The 22070-nt window shown below is 37.8% G+C and overlaps 3 protein-coding genes across 4 annotated transcripts; 1 reads left to right on the top strand and 2 right to left on the bottom strand.

Moving 5' to 3' along the window:
• Window positions 1-1572: 1572 nt before the first annotated feature.
• Window positions 1573-10623, bottom strand: LOC114521097. 2 transcript variants are annotated; one of them, XM_028541514.1, is made up of 4 exons: window positions 9859-10623; window positions 4540-5057; window positions 3105-4268; window positions 1573-2607 (listed from the first exon to the last, which is right to left on the bottom strand). In XM_028541514.1, the coding sequence occupies exons 1-4, from the start codon at window positions 9909-9911 to the stop codon at window positions 2237-2239; spliced, it is 2106 nt and encodes a 701-aa protein (XP_028397315.1). In that variant the 5' UTR covers window positions 9912-10623; the 3' UTR covers window positions 1573-2236. The 2 variants fall into 2 exon arrangements, with proteins under 2 accessions (XP_028397315.1, XP_028397314.1); XM_028541513.1 differs by having other exon boundaries at window positions 1573-2613.
• Window positions 10624-11818: 1195 nt separating this feature from the next.
• On the top strand, window positions 11819-12847 carry LOC114521051 (zinc finger MYM-type protein 1-like). The gene has a single exon (XM_028541438.1). The coding sequence runs from the start codon at window positions 11819-11821 to the stop codon at window positions 12845-12847; it is 1029 nt and encodes a 342-aa protein (XP_028397239.1).
• Window positions 12848-14376: 1529 nt separating this feature from the next.
• On the bottom strand, window positions 14377-21498 carry LOC114521096. The gene is made up of 4 exons (XM_028541512.1): window positions 21459-21498; window positions 16854-17371; window positions 15462-16625; window positions 14377-15091 (listed from the first exon to the last, which is right to left on the bottom strand). Coding segments are annotated over exons 1-4 (2148 nt in total). The 5' UTR covers window positions 21461-21498; the 3' UTR covers window positions 14377-14627.
• Between the last annotated feature and the right edge of the window lie 572 nt (window positions 21499-22070).

Consider the following 22070-nt stretch of genomic DNA (forward strand, 5'->3'; position numbering starts at 1 on the left):
CGTTAGTTTTCTACAGCGAATCAAATCTCGTCTAAGATCAGGGTATCCGCGAGCAGGGTGTCGGTGTATTGGTCTCTTGACTTAAGTGCATGGTATGCCCGGCAATCTTCACAATTACACTAATAAGATCTTAACAGTTTCTGCGTTTGCTAGACTCGTAATTTCCCCTCGAAACTTCATTATATTATTTTTCGAACACAGTTAGAACGAAAAGCCATGGCGCAAATTTACGCGCCTAAAAAATCACAATGTTGTGCTTTGCATCAACATTGATGGTTCAACACGGTTCAACAACATTGTACAACATTGTTCACTCCTGATGCGACAACATGATCAAATTTTAACCGTGTAATGGAGGGCTAATTTTTATCCGTGTAATGGTTCCGCGGGATCCTGGCATCTGTTGCTTGGATCTAGATAACGCGGAATTCGAATATTAATAAACTCCCGGCTAGACAGGATGATTTAAACAGGCTCTATTTTCTTAAACATCCACCATTAACCGAATCATGGCTTATCTCTAAGTCAGTATACTGAACGTCACAGATCACTTGCTGATTCTGTTGTCAAAAGGCAGTGAAATGTTAAAGATCATTATTACGTATAATTATAGTGTTGAGGTCCTGGCAATCAAGAAATTGCCGGAGGTTTGAGTCTGACAGTGCGTCACATGTATCCGATCCGGATTCGGTGCGTTTACACCTGTGGAGGATACACGTAAACGCAACATGTATAGAGGTTGCCCCGTCAGTTTACACTATATATAGCTACACTCAATTGGCACAGCACGGCTAAAATGGGTACTCGAAGCAATTTCATCCGTGTTTGGCCTTTGTTTTGTTAGCCTGAACACTAATAAAACTGGGCATGGGTACCAATTTTAGCCATGCTGTGCCAAAGAATCGAGTGCAGTGTAAACGAATCCCGCGATACATGCATGAGGATATAATTATAGGACGGAAATAAAGAATAAACTTTAGTACATGTTATGAAATTTTATTATACCCGGAACTTGAACATTTTTAACCATAAACCAATAGGCAATAAATGTATTTTTATGTCTCTTGCATGTGCATGGATGGGGTTTTGTTGTGAAGTAAATGACTAGTAATTATAAGCTAAGAAGAACTAAACGCTTAGAAATTTCGAAAGCGTTAACTGTAGTTAAAATCTACAGGGTGTCTCAAAAAAACCGAAAACTATTGAAATCACTCATTGTTAAAATTTGAATGCGTTGCTCACGAATTTCAGCCCGTTAAGATTTAATGCAGCCTATAAAATGCTAAATACTTTGTGTTCCTAGAGAAAGGGGACTTGTCGAAAGTCATGGTCCTTGAGATGCACATTTAAATATTGTTATCCATATTTTGTAAATTGTAAATATTGTTAATAAATATTATTTTTGTGTAGAAGCAAATTTTACCGCATCATATACATGCATAAAAATGCGTATGCATGGCAAACATTTATACCCCTGTGAGTCCCGACAGAGTGCTTAGGCATTCAAACTCTAACAATTGCATTGTTATAGGTGATTTCAATAGTTTTCGTTTTTTTTGAGACACCCTGTTGTTAAAGTTAACTATCCTCAAGGGCATAGTTAACTTTTCAAAACATAGTTAAAATGGCGTGTTGAACTTTTGAGGAGTGAGAAAACATTATAAAATCATGCTATTTCAATGTTTAAGGCCCAGTTTTTACGTCGAATTTTGGTCACATCGAATGCAATAGATATAAATAAGATTTGAACTTCGTTAACATCTAATTATCTATTGTTTGAATTGCATTCAACGCAACTAAAATGCGAGGCGTATAACTGGGCCTAACAACCCCACGCAAGTTAACCGCATGATTTGTCAAGCTCGGACAAACTACGTTTTGTGCAACGCGTTAATTAAAATAAACACGAAAAAAATGCTAAAAAATAATGCTAGTGAATTTTATGATCTTATATCTGAAACACAAATTCGCCACGATTAGCAAAGCTAGTGTCAGGACTATCGCCAGGGAGCTTAATTGGGACCATTTAACAAGGAGGGGGTGAGTGTATATTCATATATACACGTTCGTATAAGTAAGTTCATGCACCTTAAATATTACTAAATAACAAAACGATTTTACTAAAACTGCTACGATACTGAGCTTTAAAAAACAGCCGCTATGTTCGGCATTCATAGTTTTTACCACAGACACGATAGAGAGTTCATGTGCACTGGTCCTGGTAGAAAGCGACATTCTATTTCCAGCAACCTCCTTTAGGTGCTCGTCCACCGCCTGGGGTGAATTGACCTCCCTTATAGAAAGTACCGCCACCACTGGATGACGACCTGGAGCTGGAAGCTGACGACCTGGAGCTGGAAGCTGACGACCTGGAGCTGGAAGGTGACGACCTGGAGCTGGATCCTGACATGTAGCAGCCACCGCGAGGGGACCGGCCTCCCCCGGGTGTGAACTGACCACCTGCATAGAACTTTAAACTCGAATTTGATGGCGGTGTTTGAGAACTGTAAGGCGATGAGGATGCTTGTGGGGTCGAATAGCTGGTATATGGGCTTGAACCTTGGCTGTCATACGATGATTGTTGCTGCATCGCCTGTAGCTGGCGTTCTATAACTGGGGAATATCAAATAGACGGTGAAATCAAGATTTAGTAGGTTACAGATGGTTTAGTGGTAATAAATGCATGGGCAAAAGATTTCCGTGATATTTTTTCAAATTTGAAAACAAAATTCATAAATTTTAACCATATCAAAGTGACTGTGCACCATGTTTATAATAAAGCTTTCATCTTAACCAATCATCACTGCCCATTAAAAATACCTACATAATGTGTATTTTCTCTTAGTTTTTAACCATACAGGTATGGTTCACATATCGACATGTCCAGATCAACCTCGTACTAGTAAAAGCTGCTCGTGTGATGTGCTAATGTTTCATCAATGATCAACCTTTGTAACCAAACCGGAATTTTAATCTCTAATATTCTCGTTAATAACGGTAAGATGGCTTAAAAATCCTGAAACAAGATTATGTATAGCTAATATCTTACTCCTACCAAGCTCTTAATAAGATTCAGATTAAAAAATATTAAAGTTATAGCACACCTAATTTCATTCGCTCATGTTTCTCTTTTTCCACTGCTTGAACTTTTTCTTCAAACTTCTTTTCGGCCCAGCTGTTTAACTTTTTTAACTCTGTTTCCTGAAGCTTGGAAATTAGATGCAAGTCGTTGGTACTGTTTTGGAAAATGCTGACAAGGTTTGCCTTTTTCTTTCGAAAGGTTTCCCGAAGGCCCGAGGCTCCTTGATCCCTCCGCAGCTCATTCTCGACTTCCGATCTGAAATCCTCGGCGGCTTTTGCCAAGCAAACTTGCTGCTCCGATCTTTCGGCGTTCTTCTTTGCTTCAACTTTTTCCTTCATTCTCTTGAAAGCCCATGTTTTCAAATCTTCAAACTTTTCTGATCGATTTTGTATCCAATCGAGCCCTCCTGTCTTTTCCAAAAAGGAATCGCCCAATCCTTGCAAATATTTCGGAAATCGTTGTTCTATCTGCATGGCGCCTTCTTCAGCCTTGCTTAACTCGTTTTCCACCATTGATCTGAACGTCTTTTCGGCTGTCGCGAGAATTGCGCTTTGTGCGGCCTTTCTGGACTGTGTGGCAAGCTGGTTTTCCTTTCTCTTTGCATCTATTTCACGATCTGCAAAATCTTCCAACCTTTCCAGTACGTCGTTCCTGTATACGTCCTCGAGATCGACTTGTGCTGTAATTTTTTTGAACGCGTCTAAAAGAGCGTCTCTTTCCTTGACTAACACATTCTCCAATCCATTTTTCACTGGAACATCGATTTTCTTGTACGCCTCTATAAGACTTTCCTCGAAAAACCGTTTTGCTTCGTCGACCGTGCCTCGTTGAAGCTGGCTAACCACCGACTTGACATGCACAATGTCACCGTCTTCCAGTTTTTCCGCAAAAGATTTGACAAAGGCGTTGACATTGTTGAAATTGACATCGACAGTTCCAAAGCTACGTGGCATGTCCATCTGAGCTAGTAAAATATATTTGAGCTCTTCGATGCCTTGTTTGAACTCTTCAGATGTAGAATGAAGATCAAGCTCACGCACGTCTTCGCGAGGTGTTGGAAGGATACAGACATCAATGCTTTCGAACGAGGAGAGCAGCTTCTCACGTATCTTGTTGCGCTCTTTAACTTGTTCCCCACGTTTATTTTCATTATCAAAAATCATGGCAAAAGCTTCCTCAACCGTTCCTAAATAAATCCAAGACAATCGTTTATTGACAGTGACAGTGTCAGTGTTAAAAAAAGCAGCATTCAATCACAAAATACTGTTTGGATATTCCAATGAAATACCGTCAGAAATGACACGACAAAACGAAACTTTTACGCTTAAATTGTCTAGTCTGTTTTCATTTATTCTCTAGTCTGTTTTCATTTATTCGAGAAGCCCTTGAACAAATCCAGCTTAAATCTCAATTTAAAAAACTCAGATCCTTTATTTGGTTTCAATGCAACAAAATACCTTCAAAATGAAAATCTCGTAGTACAATATGCAGATGGCCAAATTTCGATTTGTCCTCTTCGAAACTGTTGGACGAAACACAGTTCGCGACCTCGACTAGAAGAGCGAGCTCATTTAGGATTTGGTTTTTCTGGAGACCACCTTTCCAATTGAAGAGGATTACTTTTGACAAGAGAATAATTGGTGTCAGAAGTGTGGCGTCGCTCTCGATGCCTTCATCTCCCTGTCCTTCCGTGTCCACAATGAAAGCAAAGCCAGCGTTACCGACTTCATACCCAACGTTTGATACTTGAATCCCCTTTGTACACACACCCATTGTGTCCGCCGAAGGAAACACGCTGTCACCGATGAGACAATTCATGAGGAATGATTTACCCTGTCTAGCGGGTCCGAGGATAGTCATGAAGTTGAGAAATTTGTAAGAATCAGACATTGAACGTTGCAGCTGTTTTGGTGTAGAAACGTGAAGTTTTTGACCACTTCGAGTAATCCAAGGGAAATACTTGCTGCTTTTTGCCCTGTGTAAAAGATACATTTCAATCAACACAGAACATACATATAGAGGAGGAATTCCAAGTTAACGAGCGCCTCTGAAAGACCCACATTTATCGAAAAATTGAGTTGTTCTAAGTCTCAAGGGCTCAAAATTATCGTAGATTTTGTTATTTTGTAGTGTTTTCGTACTGTATATATACCAAGCTGCTCCTCATTATTGTGATAAGTGACGAAATTTTATACTCAGTTGTTAGTTGATCGTGTTGAAAGACATATAAAAGGGGATAAAAAAATACATTTCCAAATACTCATTGACCTGAGTAACTCCAGTGATTTGGTCTGCGAAATCAATTTAGACAAGAAAGATATATATACTACAACCGACCTTTGTCACTAATAAACGAGGAGAATAGGAAACTCAAAAACTCAAATCTCTTAAAACTCAAAAAAACTTTTAGAAATGCCTGAGTACGTATATACAATTTTTGTCTCCCAAAAAAGTTTCCAAATTTTTCTCTGTGTTAATAGTAAAACGACCATACTTTGGTTTTGCATGGGTTGGGTAACTTGCGTTGTGTCACGTCATATTGTAGTTCGATAACATGAAGTGAAGGAACTGCCTAAAGTTAACTGATGCAGTAAAACTCGCCGTTTTACTGAGTGCATGATTAACATGTAACGTGTACGTACTGCGTACCTATTTTTTGTTGTCCCAATGCTGGCAGACCAATCAGGAGAAAATGTGCGAAAAAATGTTCGCGTGTGTGTGAATGTGTATATGTATTTGGTAAATATACTATACAGGCTGTATCAAAAAAAGTGTCCCAAATGTAAAATTTTCGTTTTTCAGGATATTTTGCAGAATTTGGCAAATTTTTGTGTTCCTAGAGATAGTTAAGACTTATCTGGTGTACCTAGGCCAAGTTTGGTTTTTCATTAACAAAATTATGTTACCGAGGAGGTGGTTCCTTTCCACTGATATTGAGAGGGCTTGCGCGCGAAAATGTGAAGCTGAAATTGAGATATTATTTAGCTGTCTAAAAGTAGGAAAGCTTTTTAATAAACTATCAAAGTTTCAGGAAAAATAATGCATACAGGGAGCAACGCGCGACCCCTAAAGGTGACAAATATTTCATTGCGCGCAGTGGATTAAATGCACCGTTGATTTTAGCGTGACCGATCTCATGCAATGCTGGGCAAATGAATAAATTAAAGCGAGAAACTGAACAAGAAGACGAAGCGATTTAATAACAAGATTTTTATTCTTGATATTAATCCTCAACATTTCCATCATTTCTTTCTAAGCAAACTGCGGCTCGTCTGAGCATGGTAAACACTGAAAGGCGAACCACATTTGTCTGTCCTGCCTCAAATTATCCATTTCGTTCGAAATTCTTTCTTGCAAATCGCCTACGCTACCAACGGCAAATGTAGGCGAATGGACAGACAAATGGTTCGCTGTTCAGTGTTTACTATGCGCGGACGAGCCGCATTTTGCTTAGAATGAAATGGTGGACATGCTGAGGATTAACATCACGAATAAATCGCTTTGTTTTTGTGTTCAGTTTCTCGCTTTAATTTATTCATTTGCCCAGCCTTGCATGAGATCGGTCACGCTAAAATCAACGGTGCATTTAATCCATTGCGCGCAATGAAACATTTGTCACCTTTAGGGGTCACGCGTTGCTCCCAGTTGCTTTATTTTTCCTGAAACTTTGACAGTTTATTAAAAAGCTTTCCTACTTTTAGACAGTTAAATAATATCTCAATTTCAGCTTCACATTTTCGCGCGCAAGCCCTCTCAATATCAGTGGAAAGCAACCACCCCCCCGGCAACATAATTTTGTTAATGAAAAACCAAACTTGGCCTAGGTATACCAGATAAGTCTTAACTATCTCTAGGAACACAAAAAATTGCCAAATTCTGCAAAATATCCTGAAAAACGGAAATTTTACATTTGGGACATTTTTTTTGATACACCCTGTATATACTAGTGGTAATCACATATTAGTGATGTGCGTTTAGAATGTGTTGATTTCGGTTTAACAAAAATTTCGGTTTAACATCATTAACAAAAATGTTATCATTATAACGTCACAGCGTATGTGATTAAAAGGTTACCCGCAAAATGAGTAATTTAACAACAGTGATGGCTCATATGCTTTGATTAACAACAAAATGTCAAAATACTGAAAATAGAGCGAGCACATGGTCTCCAGTTACTATGACGACACATCAGAACAAGGCAAAGCTCTGACATCGCAAATTCGATTATTCGATATGACACCACTGAATGACACGGCTGGGAAGCGTTCTCTTTCGTCGAACGCATAGCAATTTGGATACGACCCTAGATGGCACTAATTCAGGGTTGTTTATGCTGAAGAAGCGTTAAATGTGTACGATGCGTGGCCAAAGTCGAGCCAATTCAGTGGTTAGGCCAAATAAATTATCGGTGATAGTCAGAACGGTTTCCGAACCGGATATACAGGGTGTATCAAAAAAATGTCCCAAATGTAAAATTTCCGTTTTTCAGGATATTTTGCAGAATTTGGCAATTTTTTGTGTTCCTAGAGATAGTTAAGACTTATCTGGTATACCTAGGCCAAGTTTGGTTTTTCAGCAACAAAATTATGTTACCGGGGGGGTGGTTCCTTTCCACTGATATTGAGAGGGCTTGCGCGCGAAAATGTGAAGCTGAAATTGAGATATTATTTAGCTGTCTAAAAGTAGGAAAGCTTTTTAATAAACTGTCAAAGTTTCAGGAAAAATAATGCAAACTGGGAGCAACGCGCGACCCCTAAAAGTGACAAATATTTCATTGCGCGCAGTGGATTAAATGCATCGTTGATTTTAGCGTGACCGACTCATACAAGGTGGGCAAATGAATAAATTAAAGCGAGTAAATAAACAAGAAGACGAAGCGATTTAATAACAAGATTTTTATTCTTGATGTCAATCCTCAACATTTCTACCATTTCTTTCTAAACAAACAGCGGCTCGTCTGAGCATGGTAAACACTGAACGGCGAACCACATTTGTCTGTCCTGCCTCAAATTATCCATTTCGTTCGAAATTCTTTCTTGCAAATCGCCTACGCTACCGCCGGCAAATCTAGGCGAATGGACAGACAAATGGTTCGCTGTTCAGTGTTTAGTATGCTCAGACAAGCCGCAGTTTGCTTAGAATGAAATGGTGGACATGCTGAGGATTAACATCACGAATAAATCGCTTTGTCTTTGTGTTCAGTTTCTCGCTTTAATTTATTCATACAACCTTGCATGAGATCGGTCACGCTAAAATCAACGATGCATTTAATCCACTGCGCGCAATGAAATATTTGTCAACTTTAGGGGTCGCGCGTTGCTCGCAGTATGCATTATTTTTCCTGAAACTTTGACAGTTTATTAAAAAGCTTTCCTACTTTTAGACAGCTAAATAATATCTCAATTTCAGCTTCACATTTTCGCGCGCAAGCCCTCTCAATATCAGTGGAAAGGAACCACCCCCCGGTAACATAATTTTGTTAATGAAAAACCAAACTTGGCCTAGGTATACCAGATAAGTCTTAACTATCTCTAGGAACACAAAAATTTGCCTATTTCTGCAAGATATCCTGAAAAACGGAATTTTTACATTTGGGACATTTTTTTTGATACACCCTGTATAGTAGTCATCGACCGTTCTACGAAAATATGAGTTGCCGTGTAAACGATTTTGGAAACGAAAAGTAGTAAAGTCAAGATATTGTTGTGCGTACCATAACCAGATATCATGTAATCGAATTCTGAGCGTGCAGGTCTGCGACAAGGAAAATAGCTTGACTGTTTGCCAATGCAAATATGTCGGCTGTTTAATAGCTAAGCGTCCATCGAGATTCGAGCAACTCCATCGAGCAAAATACATTATTTTTTAGAAGTAAGAAAATTAACCTATCCGGTTTAGGCGGTTTTAAATTATGCAAAACATAATCGAAAACAAAGGAAAACCGAAATATTCCAGGAAATAGGAATAATTCTGGGAAAACCGAAAAATTGTGGGACATATTTACTTTCAATTTCAAGATACGAATTATATAAAACAAGACAAAAGTTTTCGTTCTCTTATATTTTATTAAATTTTTGCTGGCAAAGGTTTTCACAGCAATTCGATTGTGACCTAGACCAGGGGCAGGTTGTATTAAGCCCGTTTAGCTTAAAAGGTGGTTAAGCTCAAAATAGAGAGCAAGTTTATCGTTTTATTCAACAACCGAACTAAATGTTTTTAATCTTAATACAAAGATACTGTTTACAACTACATATTCAGTGCATAATATTCAAGTTGACTCATTCAAGAGAGATGTGAAATGTTACGTGTCGGATTACTATGCTGGGCCACATGGCTGAGTGTTTCCTTTCAATATGGCACAAAAATCATGAAAAGCAAACCACTTCACTGGCAAATGAGCATAAAATATCACTAAATAATCCACTTCACTTACATCTGTTATACATGCAATTACATAATCTCTTCCTTGTGCGTATTTTAATACTTTCACTACAATCAATCCATATTTGCGAATGTCGGCGTGAGTAAATTTATATTGCACAAAAATGGTTTTATATATTTCCTGTATTATAGCTACCGCCTGCTACCTAAATGTTTGACAAACTGGAAAAGTGTTTCCTTTCTTTCGCGCTATGCTTATAAAGTACAACTCAATTCGACAGCCTTAGAAAAGCCATGTCAGAACCACTAACCACGTGCATCTTAGACTAAGCTCGTTTACTGGTTTGGCTATAAATTTCGCTTATGAAATTTGCAGCAAGGAATATTAGACTTACCCAAAAGTCAGATTTGGTAAATCCTTAGGTTTTGGACTTGGTGAACTTGCCATAATGTTAGTTCGTTTAGTAGATATATATAGTCGAACAGTCAATTAATGCCAATGTAAGTGTTCACGAAAGGAAAACAAGACGCGATATGCAGAGCGGAAGTCTGCGGAATATAGAGTGTCAATAGTGGTCAACCTTTGAATAGTGTTGTCAAAATAAACTTGATTATGCTAATTATGCTATATTTTGAATGAACTAATATAATTATGCCAAGTTTTGCCAATTAGTACTGCTGACAACTGCTGACCACATGCGCAACAGAATCGTCTTTAAATTTCATTTGGAAATATTTCTATTCCGATGAAATCGCAAAGTAATTTGAACTTGATTCCACCGAAAAAATCTTGCATTCAGAAAATTTCCCCCTGAAAACTCTCATTTTCTGCTCCATGCAAACTCTTCCGATTTATAATGCCTTAAACCAGCGAGAAACATAAACATAAATGCTGCTATCAGAATCAGAGTGAACTCAAATAAGACTGGAATGCTCACTCTGTCGGAAGTTTGGAGCCAAGATGGCAGACACTGAAGGCGGAAGCCTTTCTTATAGGTTATGATCCAGGCCTCCAATTATAAGCTAAGAAGAACTAAACGCTTAGAAATTTCGAAAGCGTTAACTGTAGTTAAAATCTAGTTAAAGTTAACTATCTTCAAGGCCATAGTTAACTTTTCAAAACACATAGTTAAAATGGCGTGTTGAACTTTTGAGGAATGAGAAAACATTAAAAAATCATGCTATTTCCAAGAGCGCAAATCCTGGGGGGACGGAGGGGACATGTCCCCCCCACTTTTTCGGCTGAGGGGGATGAATATTGTGTTATCCCCCCCACTTTTGAAAAGTCAATTTTCTCACGATTTTCAGATATTCACCGAGATGTGACCTTTTTGTTGCCATTTCAGCTGCTTCGTTGCCATCGCTGCTTCGTTTAATTAAAATATTTCGTCTTTACTTGTCGCACCAAAATGCGACGCCATTTTGTTTTGACCCGAAGGTTAGGTTAATAGTGCCATGTTATTCCAAGATACGCAACTAATCAAATTGCAGAAAAAGCACTATTTCGACTTTAAGTATAGGCTAATGTTCGCACCGAAAACATTATGTGGAAACATACATGAAGTATCCTCTTTATGCAGTGCATTTAAACAGGCTCAAATTAAAGAAATTTTACTTGGCAGCATTATTTAACAGTTCATAGTTGGCAATTTTCGTTTTCTGGTTCTTGTTTTACAGTAATCATGTGAAAGGTAATTCTATACGTATATTCAGCTACCGTATCTGCAGTATTTGTTGAAAATTGTTGTTTGAATGACTGTGAAATCAATGAATGACTTGACTGGTACATGTCTCGAAAAAACAGTAATTCAAAACGTGCGAAACTTTCTGGAATTGCAAGGTTTTTTAAAATATCCGAACCAAGCTCGCCAGCCGGTTCTACGTCCAGTCTTTCATCAGAAAATTCTACACAAGCTTTGCCATTGACAGTTACAGCGGACTTAAGTAGAACAAGTTGTAGCAATGACAACAGCCCTGGAGAAACACTGTCAATCGATCTACCAACCAACAAGAATAGTGGAAATACATTTCCTAGCTGTGATGCATCGACAAACATGATGAACGTTGAGGGACACCATTCCCACCATATTACTGACTGCCGTTCTGTGCCTGACATTGCACTAGCATGTGTTAGCTCCACATCGGAAATAGGTTTGCCTACTGATGTCATCTCCCAATATTGCAGCTTTCTCTTTAGAAGAACCTAATCAGCCAAATGTAAGTGCCATCCCTTCTCAGATAACACCAAAACGAACGCTGCATTTCCAAAAAAAGTGGTATGATGAGTTTCCATGGCTTCACTATGACAGTAGTTTGCAGAAGGTTCTGTGTTTTTACTGCCTAAAAGCTAATGCAATGGGTATCATCGACTTAGCCCGATGTAAAGAACCGGCATTTATTGCCCACGGCTTTAACAACTGGAAGAAAGCTATTGAAAAATTTAAATCGCATCAAAAGTCTCAAACCCATTCATTGGCGGTCAGGCAAATTGCTGCAGTAAAAAAACCATCGGTAAGCGCTCAACTTGTTACCCAGATGCAAAAAGATCAACAGCTTGCACGAAATTCGCTTATTAAGTTGTTTACGAGTATTAGGTACCTATTGCGGCAAGGTACTGCGTTTCGTGGTCACGACAAATCTGATGGAAATTATTTGCAATTGCTCAAACTGCGAACGGAAGATGATCCAAACCTGGAGATTTATCTAAAAAGAACAACTAACTTTACCTCATTTGCTGGGCAAAACGAGATGATTAGGCTTTTCAGTCATAACATTTTGCAGGATATTATACGGGAGATCCAGAGGAATGAATTTTTTGCAGTGATTGTTGATGGAACACAAGATATAATTGGAGATGAACAAGAGTCTATCTGCCTAAGACATGTAGATTCTGAACTTAATGTACACGAAGACTTTATGGGCTTATATGAAATTCCTAGTACTACGAGCGACGTGTTGGCGCAGATGATATTTGATGTCCTCATTCGGTTTGGACTGTCTGTTGACAAGTTGCGTGCCCAAACATATGATGGAGCTGCTAATATGAGCGGTTGTCATACAGGATGTCAAGCAAGGGTGAGAGAAAAACAACCTCTTGCTCTGTATTTTCACTGCGGTTCGCACACGTCAAATCTTGTCATGCAACACGCGGTTAACTCCTGCGAACTTATTCGAGACTCCTTACAATGGATTAACGAGCTGGGCGCTCTTATGAGCAGGTCTGGAAAGTATAAAGCTATTTTCCAGATAATCTGCAATTCCTGTGAATCAGTAGAGAGCGACAACAATCTTCATCCTACAAAGATCAAGCCACTGTGTGTTACTCGGTGGCTATGTAGATTAGATGCCATACATTCTGCAAATCTGTCAATATGCACATACTAGAAAGTTTGAAGGAAATGTCAAAGGCGACGGGCGAGTCTGCTACGAAAGCAAATGGCTTACATGACAGGTTTATGCAGGGAAAGATTTTTCTTGGGTTGTTCATGGCCGTCAAACCTATAGCTGTATTGGAACAACTTAACAGCGCCCTTCAAGCCAAGTCCTCCAATCTTTCCGGAGCAATTGAAGCTGTAAAGAAATCGTCAGAGCACATCAGCACACTGCGAAGTGATGAAGCATTCCATCAACTATTTGTTGCTGCTGAGAAGAAGTGTGAAGACTATTATTTGAATCCAATCCAGTTACCTCGAATACGAGCTCCTCCTCGACGATACACAGATGAGGCTTCTTCATATCAACCTCGAACACCTGAAGAATTTTACAGGATGCAGTATTTCCAATTTATCGATGCTATAACCACAGGTTTGTCTGAGAGGTATGACACACAACAATCCGGCCTCGCCGAATATATTTAAAGTTGGAAAAGATGCTAACTACTGGAGTAGTGGATCATGATGTAGTGGCCAAGTATCCGGAAATTGACGAGTGTACTTTCCCAGTACAATTGCAGATGTTCAAGCAAACTTACAAAGCCGAGTCCCTACACGATGCTAAGGTTGCTTACCGGGGCGCCGATCCTACAGTACGCTCACTGTTTCCTCAAGTGTTCATTCTTTTGAAACTTCTCTTAGTGTGTCCTGTGACGTCTTGTGAGTGTGAGCGCAGCTTTTCCGCCTTAAGGCGTTTGAAAACGTGGCTCAGAACTACCATGTCACAGCGTAGACTTAACGATATATCTGTGTGCCATGTTCACCAAGACCGGCTAGACAATGTAGATGTTCGTCAATTAGCAGAACGTTTTGCAGAAATGTCAGAAGTCCGTCGGAAGATATTCGGAGCATTTTAGTTCGGTTTACAACATATTTCATATTTGTGGACAAAACTGGGATTTTTTAAATTTTCGTATCTGCAGTCATGTCATTTCTGTATATGCATGTTTTCAGTATAAACATATTAAAACTTTAGCTTTCGTCAAATATCGATTAATCGACTTACTCCTTTGCCGAGGTAAAGAGGTCGTGGTAAAGAGGTCCGTATAAAGATGCATAAAATTATAAAACGTTACGAAAACTATCACTATACACCTTGGACCACCCAGTCCATCCCCCCCACTTTTCAAGACAGATTTGCGCCCTTGATAGTTTTGATCTATCTTATGAGATGAAAATTTACAGCGGCATTGCATGCGAGTTATAATTGTTTTCTAACTTTTCACAATGTTGTGCATGTTTCGCGACGATCATACAAAAATTAATAGTGTCAGGTGCAGGTATATGGGATGCTTTGTCGACAATACTATGCTACAAAATTTATGGAAAATACCGAAAATATAACGAATTTTGAAAACATTGTAATCGACTATTTACTTTTAACGAACATCAACATGCTTACATGCATACATCGTCTCATTTGCAATTATTATACATCTAGCCAATCACAATTAGAAATTTTACGTTCGTGCATTTGCATAACTGAAAATAACGTCGCTTACGGTCTTCGGTGAATGTTAACTATTGGGACCATTTAAGGGTGAGTGTATATTCATATATACACGTTCGTATAAGTAAGTTCATGCACCTACCTTAAATATTACTAAATAACAAAACGATTTTACTAAAACTGCTACGATAGAGTTTTTAAAACAGCCGCTATGTTCGGCATTCATATAGTTTTTACCACAGACACGATAAAGAGTTCACTGGTCCTTCTGGACATTCTTGATCTATATCCAGCAACCTCCTTTAGGTGCTCGTCCACCGCCTGGGGTGAATTGACCTCCCTTATAGAAAGTACGGCCACCACTGGATGACGACCTGGAGCTTGAAGCTGACGACCTGGAGCTCGAAGCTGACGACCTGGAGCTGGAAGGTGACGACCTGGAGCTGGATACTGAACTGGGAAACATATAGCAGCCACCGCGAGGGGCCCGGCCTCCCCCGGGTGTGAACTGACCACCTGCATAGAACTTTAAATCAGACATTGATGGCGATTTTCGAGAACTGTGAGGCGACGAGGATGCGAATTGTGGGGTCGAATAGCTGGTATATGGGCTTGAACCTTGGCCGTCATAGCATGCTTGCGGGGGCGAATAGCTGGTATATGGGCAAGAGTCAAATGATGGAAAGCTTGAATCTTGGCCGTAATAGGATGGTTGTTGCTGCATGGCCTGTACACGGAGCTGGTGTTCTATAATTGGCGAATATGAAATAGACGGTGAAATCAAGCATGATTGAGGTTACAGATGGTTTGGTGGTAATAAATGGGTAAAAGAAATCTGCAATATTTTTTCAAATTTGAAAACAAAATTCATAAATTTTAACCATATCAAAGTGACTGTGCAATAAGTTTATAATAAAGCTCTCATCTTAACCATGCAATCATCACTGCAGATTAAAAATACCTAACCTTTGTAAACAAACCGGTACTTTAATCGCTAATATTCTCGTTAATAACCGAGATCGCTGAAAAATCCTCAAACGAGATTGTATAGCTAATAGCTAACTCCTACCGAGCTCCTAATAAGATTCAGATTAAATTTTATAAAGTTATAGCACACCTAATTTCATTCGCTCATGCTCCTCTTGTTCCGCATCTTGAACTTTTTCTTCAAACTTCCTTTCGGCCCAGCTGTTTAACTTTTTTAACTCTGTTTCCTGAAGCTTGGAAATTAGATGCAAGTCGTTAGTACTGTTTTGGAAAATGCTGACAAGGTTTTCTCTTTTCTTTCGAAAGGTTTCCCGAAGGCCCGAGGCTTCTCGACCTCTCCGCAGCTCATTCTCGACTTCCGATCTGAAATCCTCGGCGGCTTTTGCCAAGCAAACTTGCTGCTCCGATCTTTCGGCGTTCTTCTTTGCTTCAACTTTTTCCTTCATTCTCTTGGAAGCCCATGTTTTCAAATCTTTCAACTTTTCTAATCGATTTTGTATCAAATCGAGCTCTCCCGTCTTTTCCAAAAAGGAATTGACCAATCTTTGCAAATATTTCGGAAATCGCTGTTCTATCTGCATGGCACCTTCTTCAGCCTTGCTTAACTCGTTTTCCACCATTGATCTGAACGTCTTTTCGGCTGTCGCGAGAATTGCGTTTTGTGCGGCCTTTCTGGACTGTGTGGCAAGCTGGTTTTCCTTTCTCTTTGCATCTATTTCACGATCTGCAAAATCTTCCAACCTTTCCAGTACGTCGTCCCTGTATACGTCCTCGAGATCGACTTCTGCTGTAACTTTTTTGAACTCGTCTAAAAGAGCGTCTCTTTGCTTGACTAACACTTTCTCCAATCCATTTTGCACTGGAACATCGATTTTCTTGTACGCCTCTATAAGACGTTTCTCGAAAATCCGTTTTGCTTCGTCGACCGTGCCTCGTTGAAGCTGGCTAACCACCGACTTGACATGCACAATGTCACCGTCGTCCAGTTTTTCCGCAAAAGATTTGACAAAGGCGTTGACATTGTTGAAATTGACATCGACAGTCCCAAAGCTACGTGGCATGTCCATCTGAGCTAGTAAAATATATTTGAGCTTTTTGATGCCTTGTTGAAACTCTTCAGTTGTAGAATGAAGATCAAGCTCACGCACGTCTTCGCGAGGTGTTGGAAGAATACAGACATCAATGCTTTCGAAAGAGGAGAGCAGCTTCTCACGTATCTTGTTGCGCTCTTTAACTTGTTCTCCGCGTTTATTTTCATTATCAAAAATCATGGCGAAAGCTTCCTTAACCGTTCCTAAATTAATCCAAGACAATCGTTTATTGACAGTGACAGTGTCAGTGTTAAAAAAGCAGCATTCAGTCACAAAATACTGTTTGGATATTCCAATGAAACACCATCAGAAATGACACAACAAAACGAAACTTTTATTCTAAAATTGTCTAGTCTGTTTTCATTTATTCGAGAAGCCCTTGAACAAATCCAGCTTAAAATTCATTTTAAAAACTCGATGCAACAAAATACCTTCAAAATGAAAATCCCGTAGCACGATATGCAGATGTCCAAATTTCGGTTTGTCCTCTTCGAAACTTTTGGACGACACACAGTTCGCGACCTCGACTAGAAGAGCGAGCTCATTTAGGATTTGGTTTTTTTGGAGACCACCTTTCCAATTGAAGAGGATTACTTTTGACAAGAGAATAATTGGTGTCAGAAGGGTGGCGTCGCTCTCGATGCCTTCATCTCCCTGTCCTTCCGTGTCCACAAAGAAAGCAAAGCCAGCGTTTCCGACTTTAAAGCCAACGTTTGATACTTGAATCCCCTTTGTACACACACCCAATGTGTCCGCTGAGGGAAACACGCTGTCACCGATGAGACAATTCATGAGGAATGATTTACCCTGTCTAGCGGGTCCGAGGATAGTCATGAAGTTGAGAAATTTGTAAGAATCAGACATTGAACGTTGCAGCTGTTTTGGTGTAGAAACGTGAAGTTTTTGACCACTTCGAGTAATCCAAGGGAAATACTCGCTGTTTTTTGCCCTGTATAAAAGAAACATTTCAGTCAACACAGAACATACTTATAGAGGAGGAATTCTAATCCTGCACGAAGATAGTTCATATATTTAAGCATTTATAAATTTAAACATTTAATACATGTATTTCACTATTTTTCTATATGCATCTTCATATATAGTCGAAGTTAAAGAGCGCCCATGAAAAACACACATTTATCGAAAAATTGAGTTATTTTAAGTCTAAAGGACTCGAAATTATCGTAGATTTTGTTACTTTGTAGTGTTTTCGTACTGTTTATAAAGCAACTCATTATTGTGATAAGTGACAGTTGTTAGTTGATAATGTTGAAAGACATACCAAACTAAAGGAGATAAAAATATTCTCCGACCTGAGTAACTGGAGTGATTTGGCGAAATTATTACCTGATAACTGGAGTGATTTGGCGAAATTCCGCGAAATTAATTTAGACAAAAAGGATGGCGCGTCACCTTTTCGTATCAACTATAACCGACCTTTGTCACCAATAACGAGGTGAACAGGAAACTCAAAAACTCAAATCTCTTAAAACTCAAAAAGAGTACAATTTTTTCTCCAAAAAAAGTTTCCAAATTTTTCTCTGCGTTAATAGTAAAACGAGCATACTTTGGATTTGCACGGGTTGGGTGTTCTATCCATTATGTTACAAAGTGCAACAGGTGTACGAAGACGCTACTCAGTGGCTATATCGCAGCTTTGATTAACATGTAATGTGTACCCACTGCGTACCTATTTTTTGTTGTCCCGAGGCTGGCAGACCAATCACGAGAAAATGTGCTAAAAAATGTTCGCGTATGTGTGAATGTGTATATGTATGTGGTATGTATATGTATGTGGTAATATATATATATATATATATATATATATATATATATATATATATATATATATATATATATATATATATAAAAGGTTGTCCCTTCATATAGTAAAATAGGTATATATATATCTGACACGAGACCAAATATATGGAATAAATTAACTGGTTTATTAACTGTTATGGATATGTTTATTGTTGGTTATATGTTTGTATGTTTATTGTCATGCAAGAGTACTGTCCGTACATGAATTGTAATGGCAAGGCAAACCTCAATGTTGATTAATATACTTCTTGCATTAATCTTTTAATCTACTGTATATTGTGCAATGTGCTCAATGATTTGGCTCCATGATTAATGAAACTTATTATACCCATCTATTTATGCATGCATGTTTCAGAATACATGCATGCATGCATGGAAAAATTCAAGTGGTTCGGTATCAGGAGATATATTTTCTAAGATGAAACATATAGTCTTATAGCTACATATTTCGTCGAGACTAAACTATATATTACCATTCTTTCATGCAAGGGTTCATTTTCAGTTGTTGTTATGCTAATTGTGTGTTACACTTTACGATTACGCTATATACGCTGTGAGTTCATGTGACTGCGAGTAAACATATAGGCTAGAATTTATAGTAATCAGGCATTTTAACAAATACTTATATATATGTATGTGCATGTAGTTGTGCTGTGGGTTTATTAATATAACATTTATTTTACTCGTACAACCTTTACTATATAACTCAGTACGCTTTGTTTTGAGAACAAAAAGATGTAGGTGCTCGAAACCTTGTCTAAATATATGCCTCCCCATGCAGTATATATCCAACAAAAAATATTAGATGCCTAGAAATGTTCGATGAGTTTGATTCAGTGTGTGAAAGACAAAATGCTTACACGAGAGAATATAGTTCATATGTCGTCATACACGCATGAGAATATTTATTTATACTTGTTCATTCAAATGCAGGAAAGTGTAAGCTGATGTTTGGTTTTGCTAATGCACGCAAGAATTTTCATATAATATATCGAATTTCAGTCGAGTTTCAGTAAATAGATCGAGCTTTTCGCAAGGTTTACATGTAACATTAAAATTAATGTTGACGTGTTCCCAATCGTATGATGCTGCCGTCAATCTAAATATAATTCCTAACTGTGAAATTGTTAAACCAGGACTACAGGATTTATTGTAATTTTGTACACTCCTTGTTGTAAACAGACAAATATGAATTCGTAATCAATAATTATTCCACATATGTAGTCACGTGTCTGATATATATCGCTATTTTACTATAGGAAGGGACAACCTTTTTGACATGCACTATATATATATATATATATATATAATTATATATATATATATAATTATTATATATATATTATATATATATATATTATATATATATATATATACAAAATGTTTTTGAGACCTTGGGGAATATTTCCCGATACGGACCTCCGATTTGGTAAATATATATATATATATATTATATATATATATATAATATATAATATATATATTTATATATATATATATTATATATATATATATATATACACCCATTTGCAAAAACGTTGGCCGCAGATAGATAGATAGATAGATACTCGAAGTCTAATTAGAATTGCATATGATTACATTTGCATGGGATTTCAATCATATTACACAACATATGCAATTCTAATTAGATTTTGGGTATCTATCTATATATCTATCTGCGGCCAACGTTTTTGCAAATGGGTGTATATATATATATATTATATATATATATTATATATAATTATATATATATTATATATATATATTTATTATATATATATATATAATTATTATAATATATATATATATTTATATATATATATTATATAAATATATATATAATATATATATAATATTATATTATATATTATATATATATATAATAATATATATTAATATTATATATTATATATATTATATATATATATAAGTATAATCTTGTTGTTCGAAAAGACAAAAGAGTGCTCAATACTATAAGATGTTATAGTAGAGCGAATTAAGTAGATGAAATTAAGTCTTAAAATGAATTTATTTAGCTATCGCTACTCTGAGTTTCACGATTATCTCGATCTTCAGGCGATTAAATTCAGTTCGTTGGATTGCGTGATTAACGGTCGGCTCACGCGCACTGTTAATATATATATATATATTTACCAAATCGGAGGTCCGTATCGGGAAATATTCCCCAAGGTCTCAAAAACATTTTTTGAAACCGAGGGAAATATTTCCCTATACAGACCGACTACAAACTAGTAAATAATAGATTTATTTTTTTCTTGCGCTCCGAATTCATACTTTAGCGTTGGCTCTGTGCTTATAAATCTCGCACGGTCCGTACGGCCCCGTTCGCGTAGCCAATCAGATTTCAAGAAACGCTAAAATATTAATTCCGGACCGCATGAAAAAAACAAACTATATATATTAGAGTGTAAGTTATAGTCAAGTACGATTTACGACTAGTAAACAGCTGACGCTAATTCAGGGTTGTTAATGCCAAAGGAGCGTTAAATGTGTATGATGCGTGGCCAAAGTCGAGCCAATTCAGTGGTTAGGCCAAATAAATCATCGGTGATAGTCAGAACGGTTTTCGAACCGGATATATACTTGTCATCGACGGTGTAGAACGGTGTTATAGAGAATATGAGCTGCCCTGTAAACTAGTTTGGAATCGAAAAGTAGTAAAGTCAACATATTGTTGTGTGTATCATAACCAGATGTCATGCATGTAATCAAATTCAGAGCGTGCAGGTCTGCAGTGGTCTGCGACAAGGAAAACAGCTTGACTGCTTGCCGATGCAAATATGTCAGCTGCATGCATGTTTAATAGATAAGCGCCCATCGAGCAACTCCGTCGAGCAAAATACATTATTTCTTAAAAGAAAGAAATTACCTTATCCGATTTTGAGACTGAAATTCTGTTTACAATACTGTACAAAATTATGCAAAACGAAATCGAAAACAAGGGAAAACCGAAATATTCTAGAAAATAGGAACAATGCTAGGAAAACCAAAAAATTGTTGGACATATTTACATATTTACTTTCAAACTCAAGATATGATTATGTAAAACAATTGTTATGGCTAAACTGGCTTGGTACTATACCACGGCCACATGGCTGAGTGTCTTTCAATATGGCACAAAAATCATAAAAAGCAAACCACTTTACTGGCAAATGAGCATAAAATATCACTAAATAATTCATTTCACTTACATCGGTTATACATGCAATTACATAACTCCTCCATGTACTTTTATATTTGCCCACGTCCATATTCATGTTGCCACGCAAAACGTCGAATCGACGTTATCGTCTGTGAAAGATAACGTCGACCGTGGCAGTCATATTTTAATGTTTCGTATTCAACTAGCTCGTATTCACGCCATTATAGATATCAGTCACATTTATTTCACAACACTAATATTTGGAATAACAGTGTTTTTTTTTAAATGTTGTTTCTAGGCGGTTGTAGTAATTCATAACGACAACACTATATTTTGCAGCAGATCGATTACTTGTTTGGCTATAAATTTAGCTATAAAATTCGCAGCAAGGAATATTAGACTTACCCAAAAGTCAGATTTGGTAAATCCTTAGGTTTTGGACTTGGTGAACTTGCCATAATGTTATTTCGTTTAGTAGATATAAATTATATAGTCGAACAGTCAATATAGTCGAACATGCCAAGTAAGCGCCCACGAAAGGAAAACAAGACGCGGTATGCAGAGCGGAAATAGCGGGTGTCGTGTCAACCAATCCTCAACCACTCAACCTCGTACCCAGGGTCTTCGGTGTTCAAAGGGCGCGGGAGTGGGACCATTGAGC

This window comes from Dendronephthya gigantea, unplaced genomic scaffold (genome assembly GCF_004324835.1).
Source record: "Dendronephthya gigantea isolate DGI-Jeju-01 unplaced genomic scaffold, DenGig_1.0 000019F, whole genome shotgun sequence".
In the NCBI taxonomy this organism is placed as follows: Eukaryota; Metazoa; Cnidaria; class Anthozoa; order Malacalcyonacea; family Nephtheidae; genus Dendronephthya; species Dendronephthya gigantea.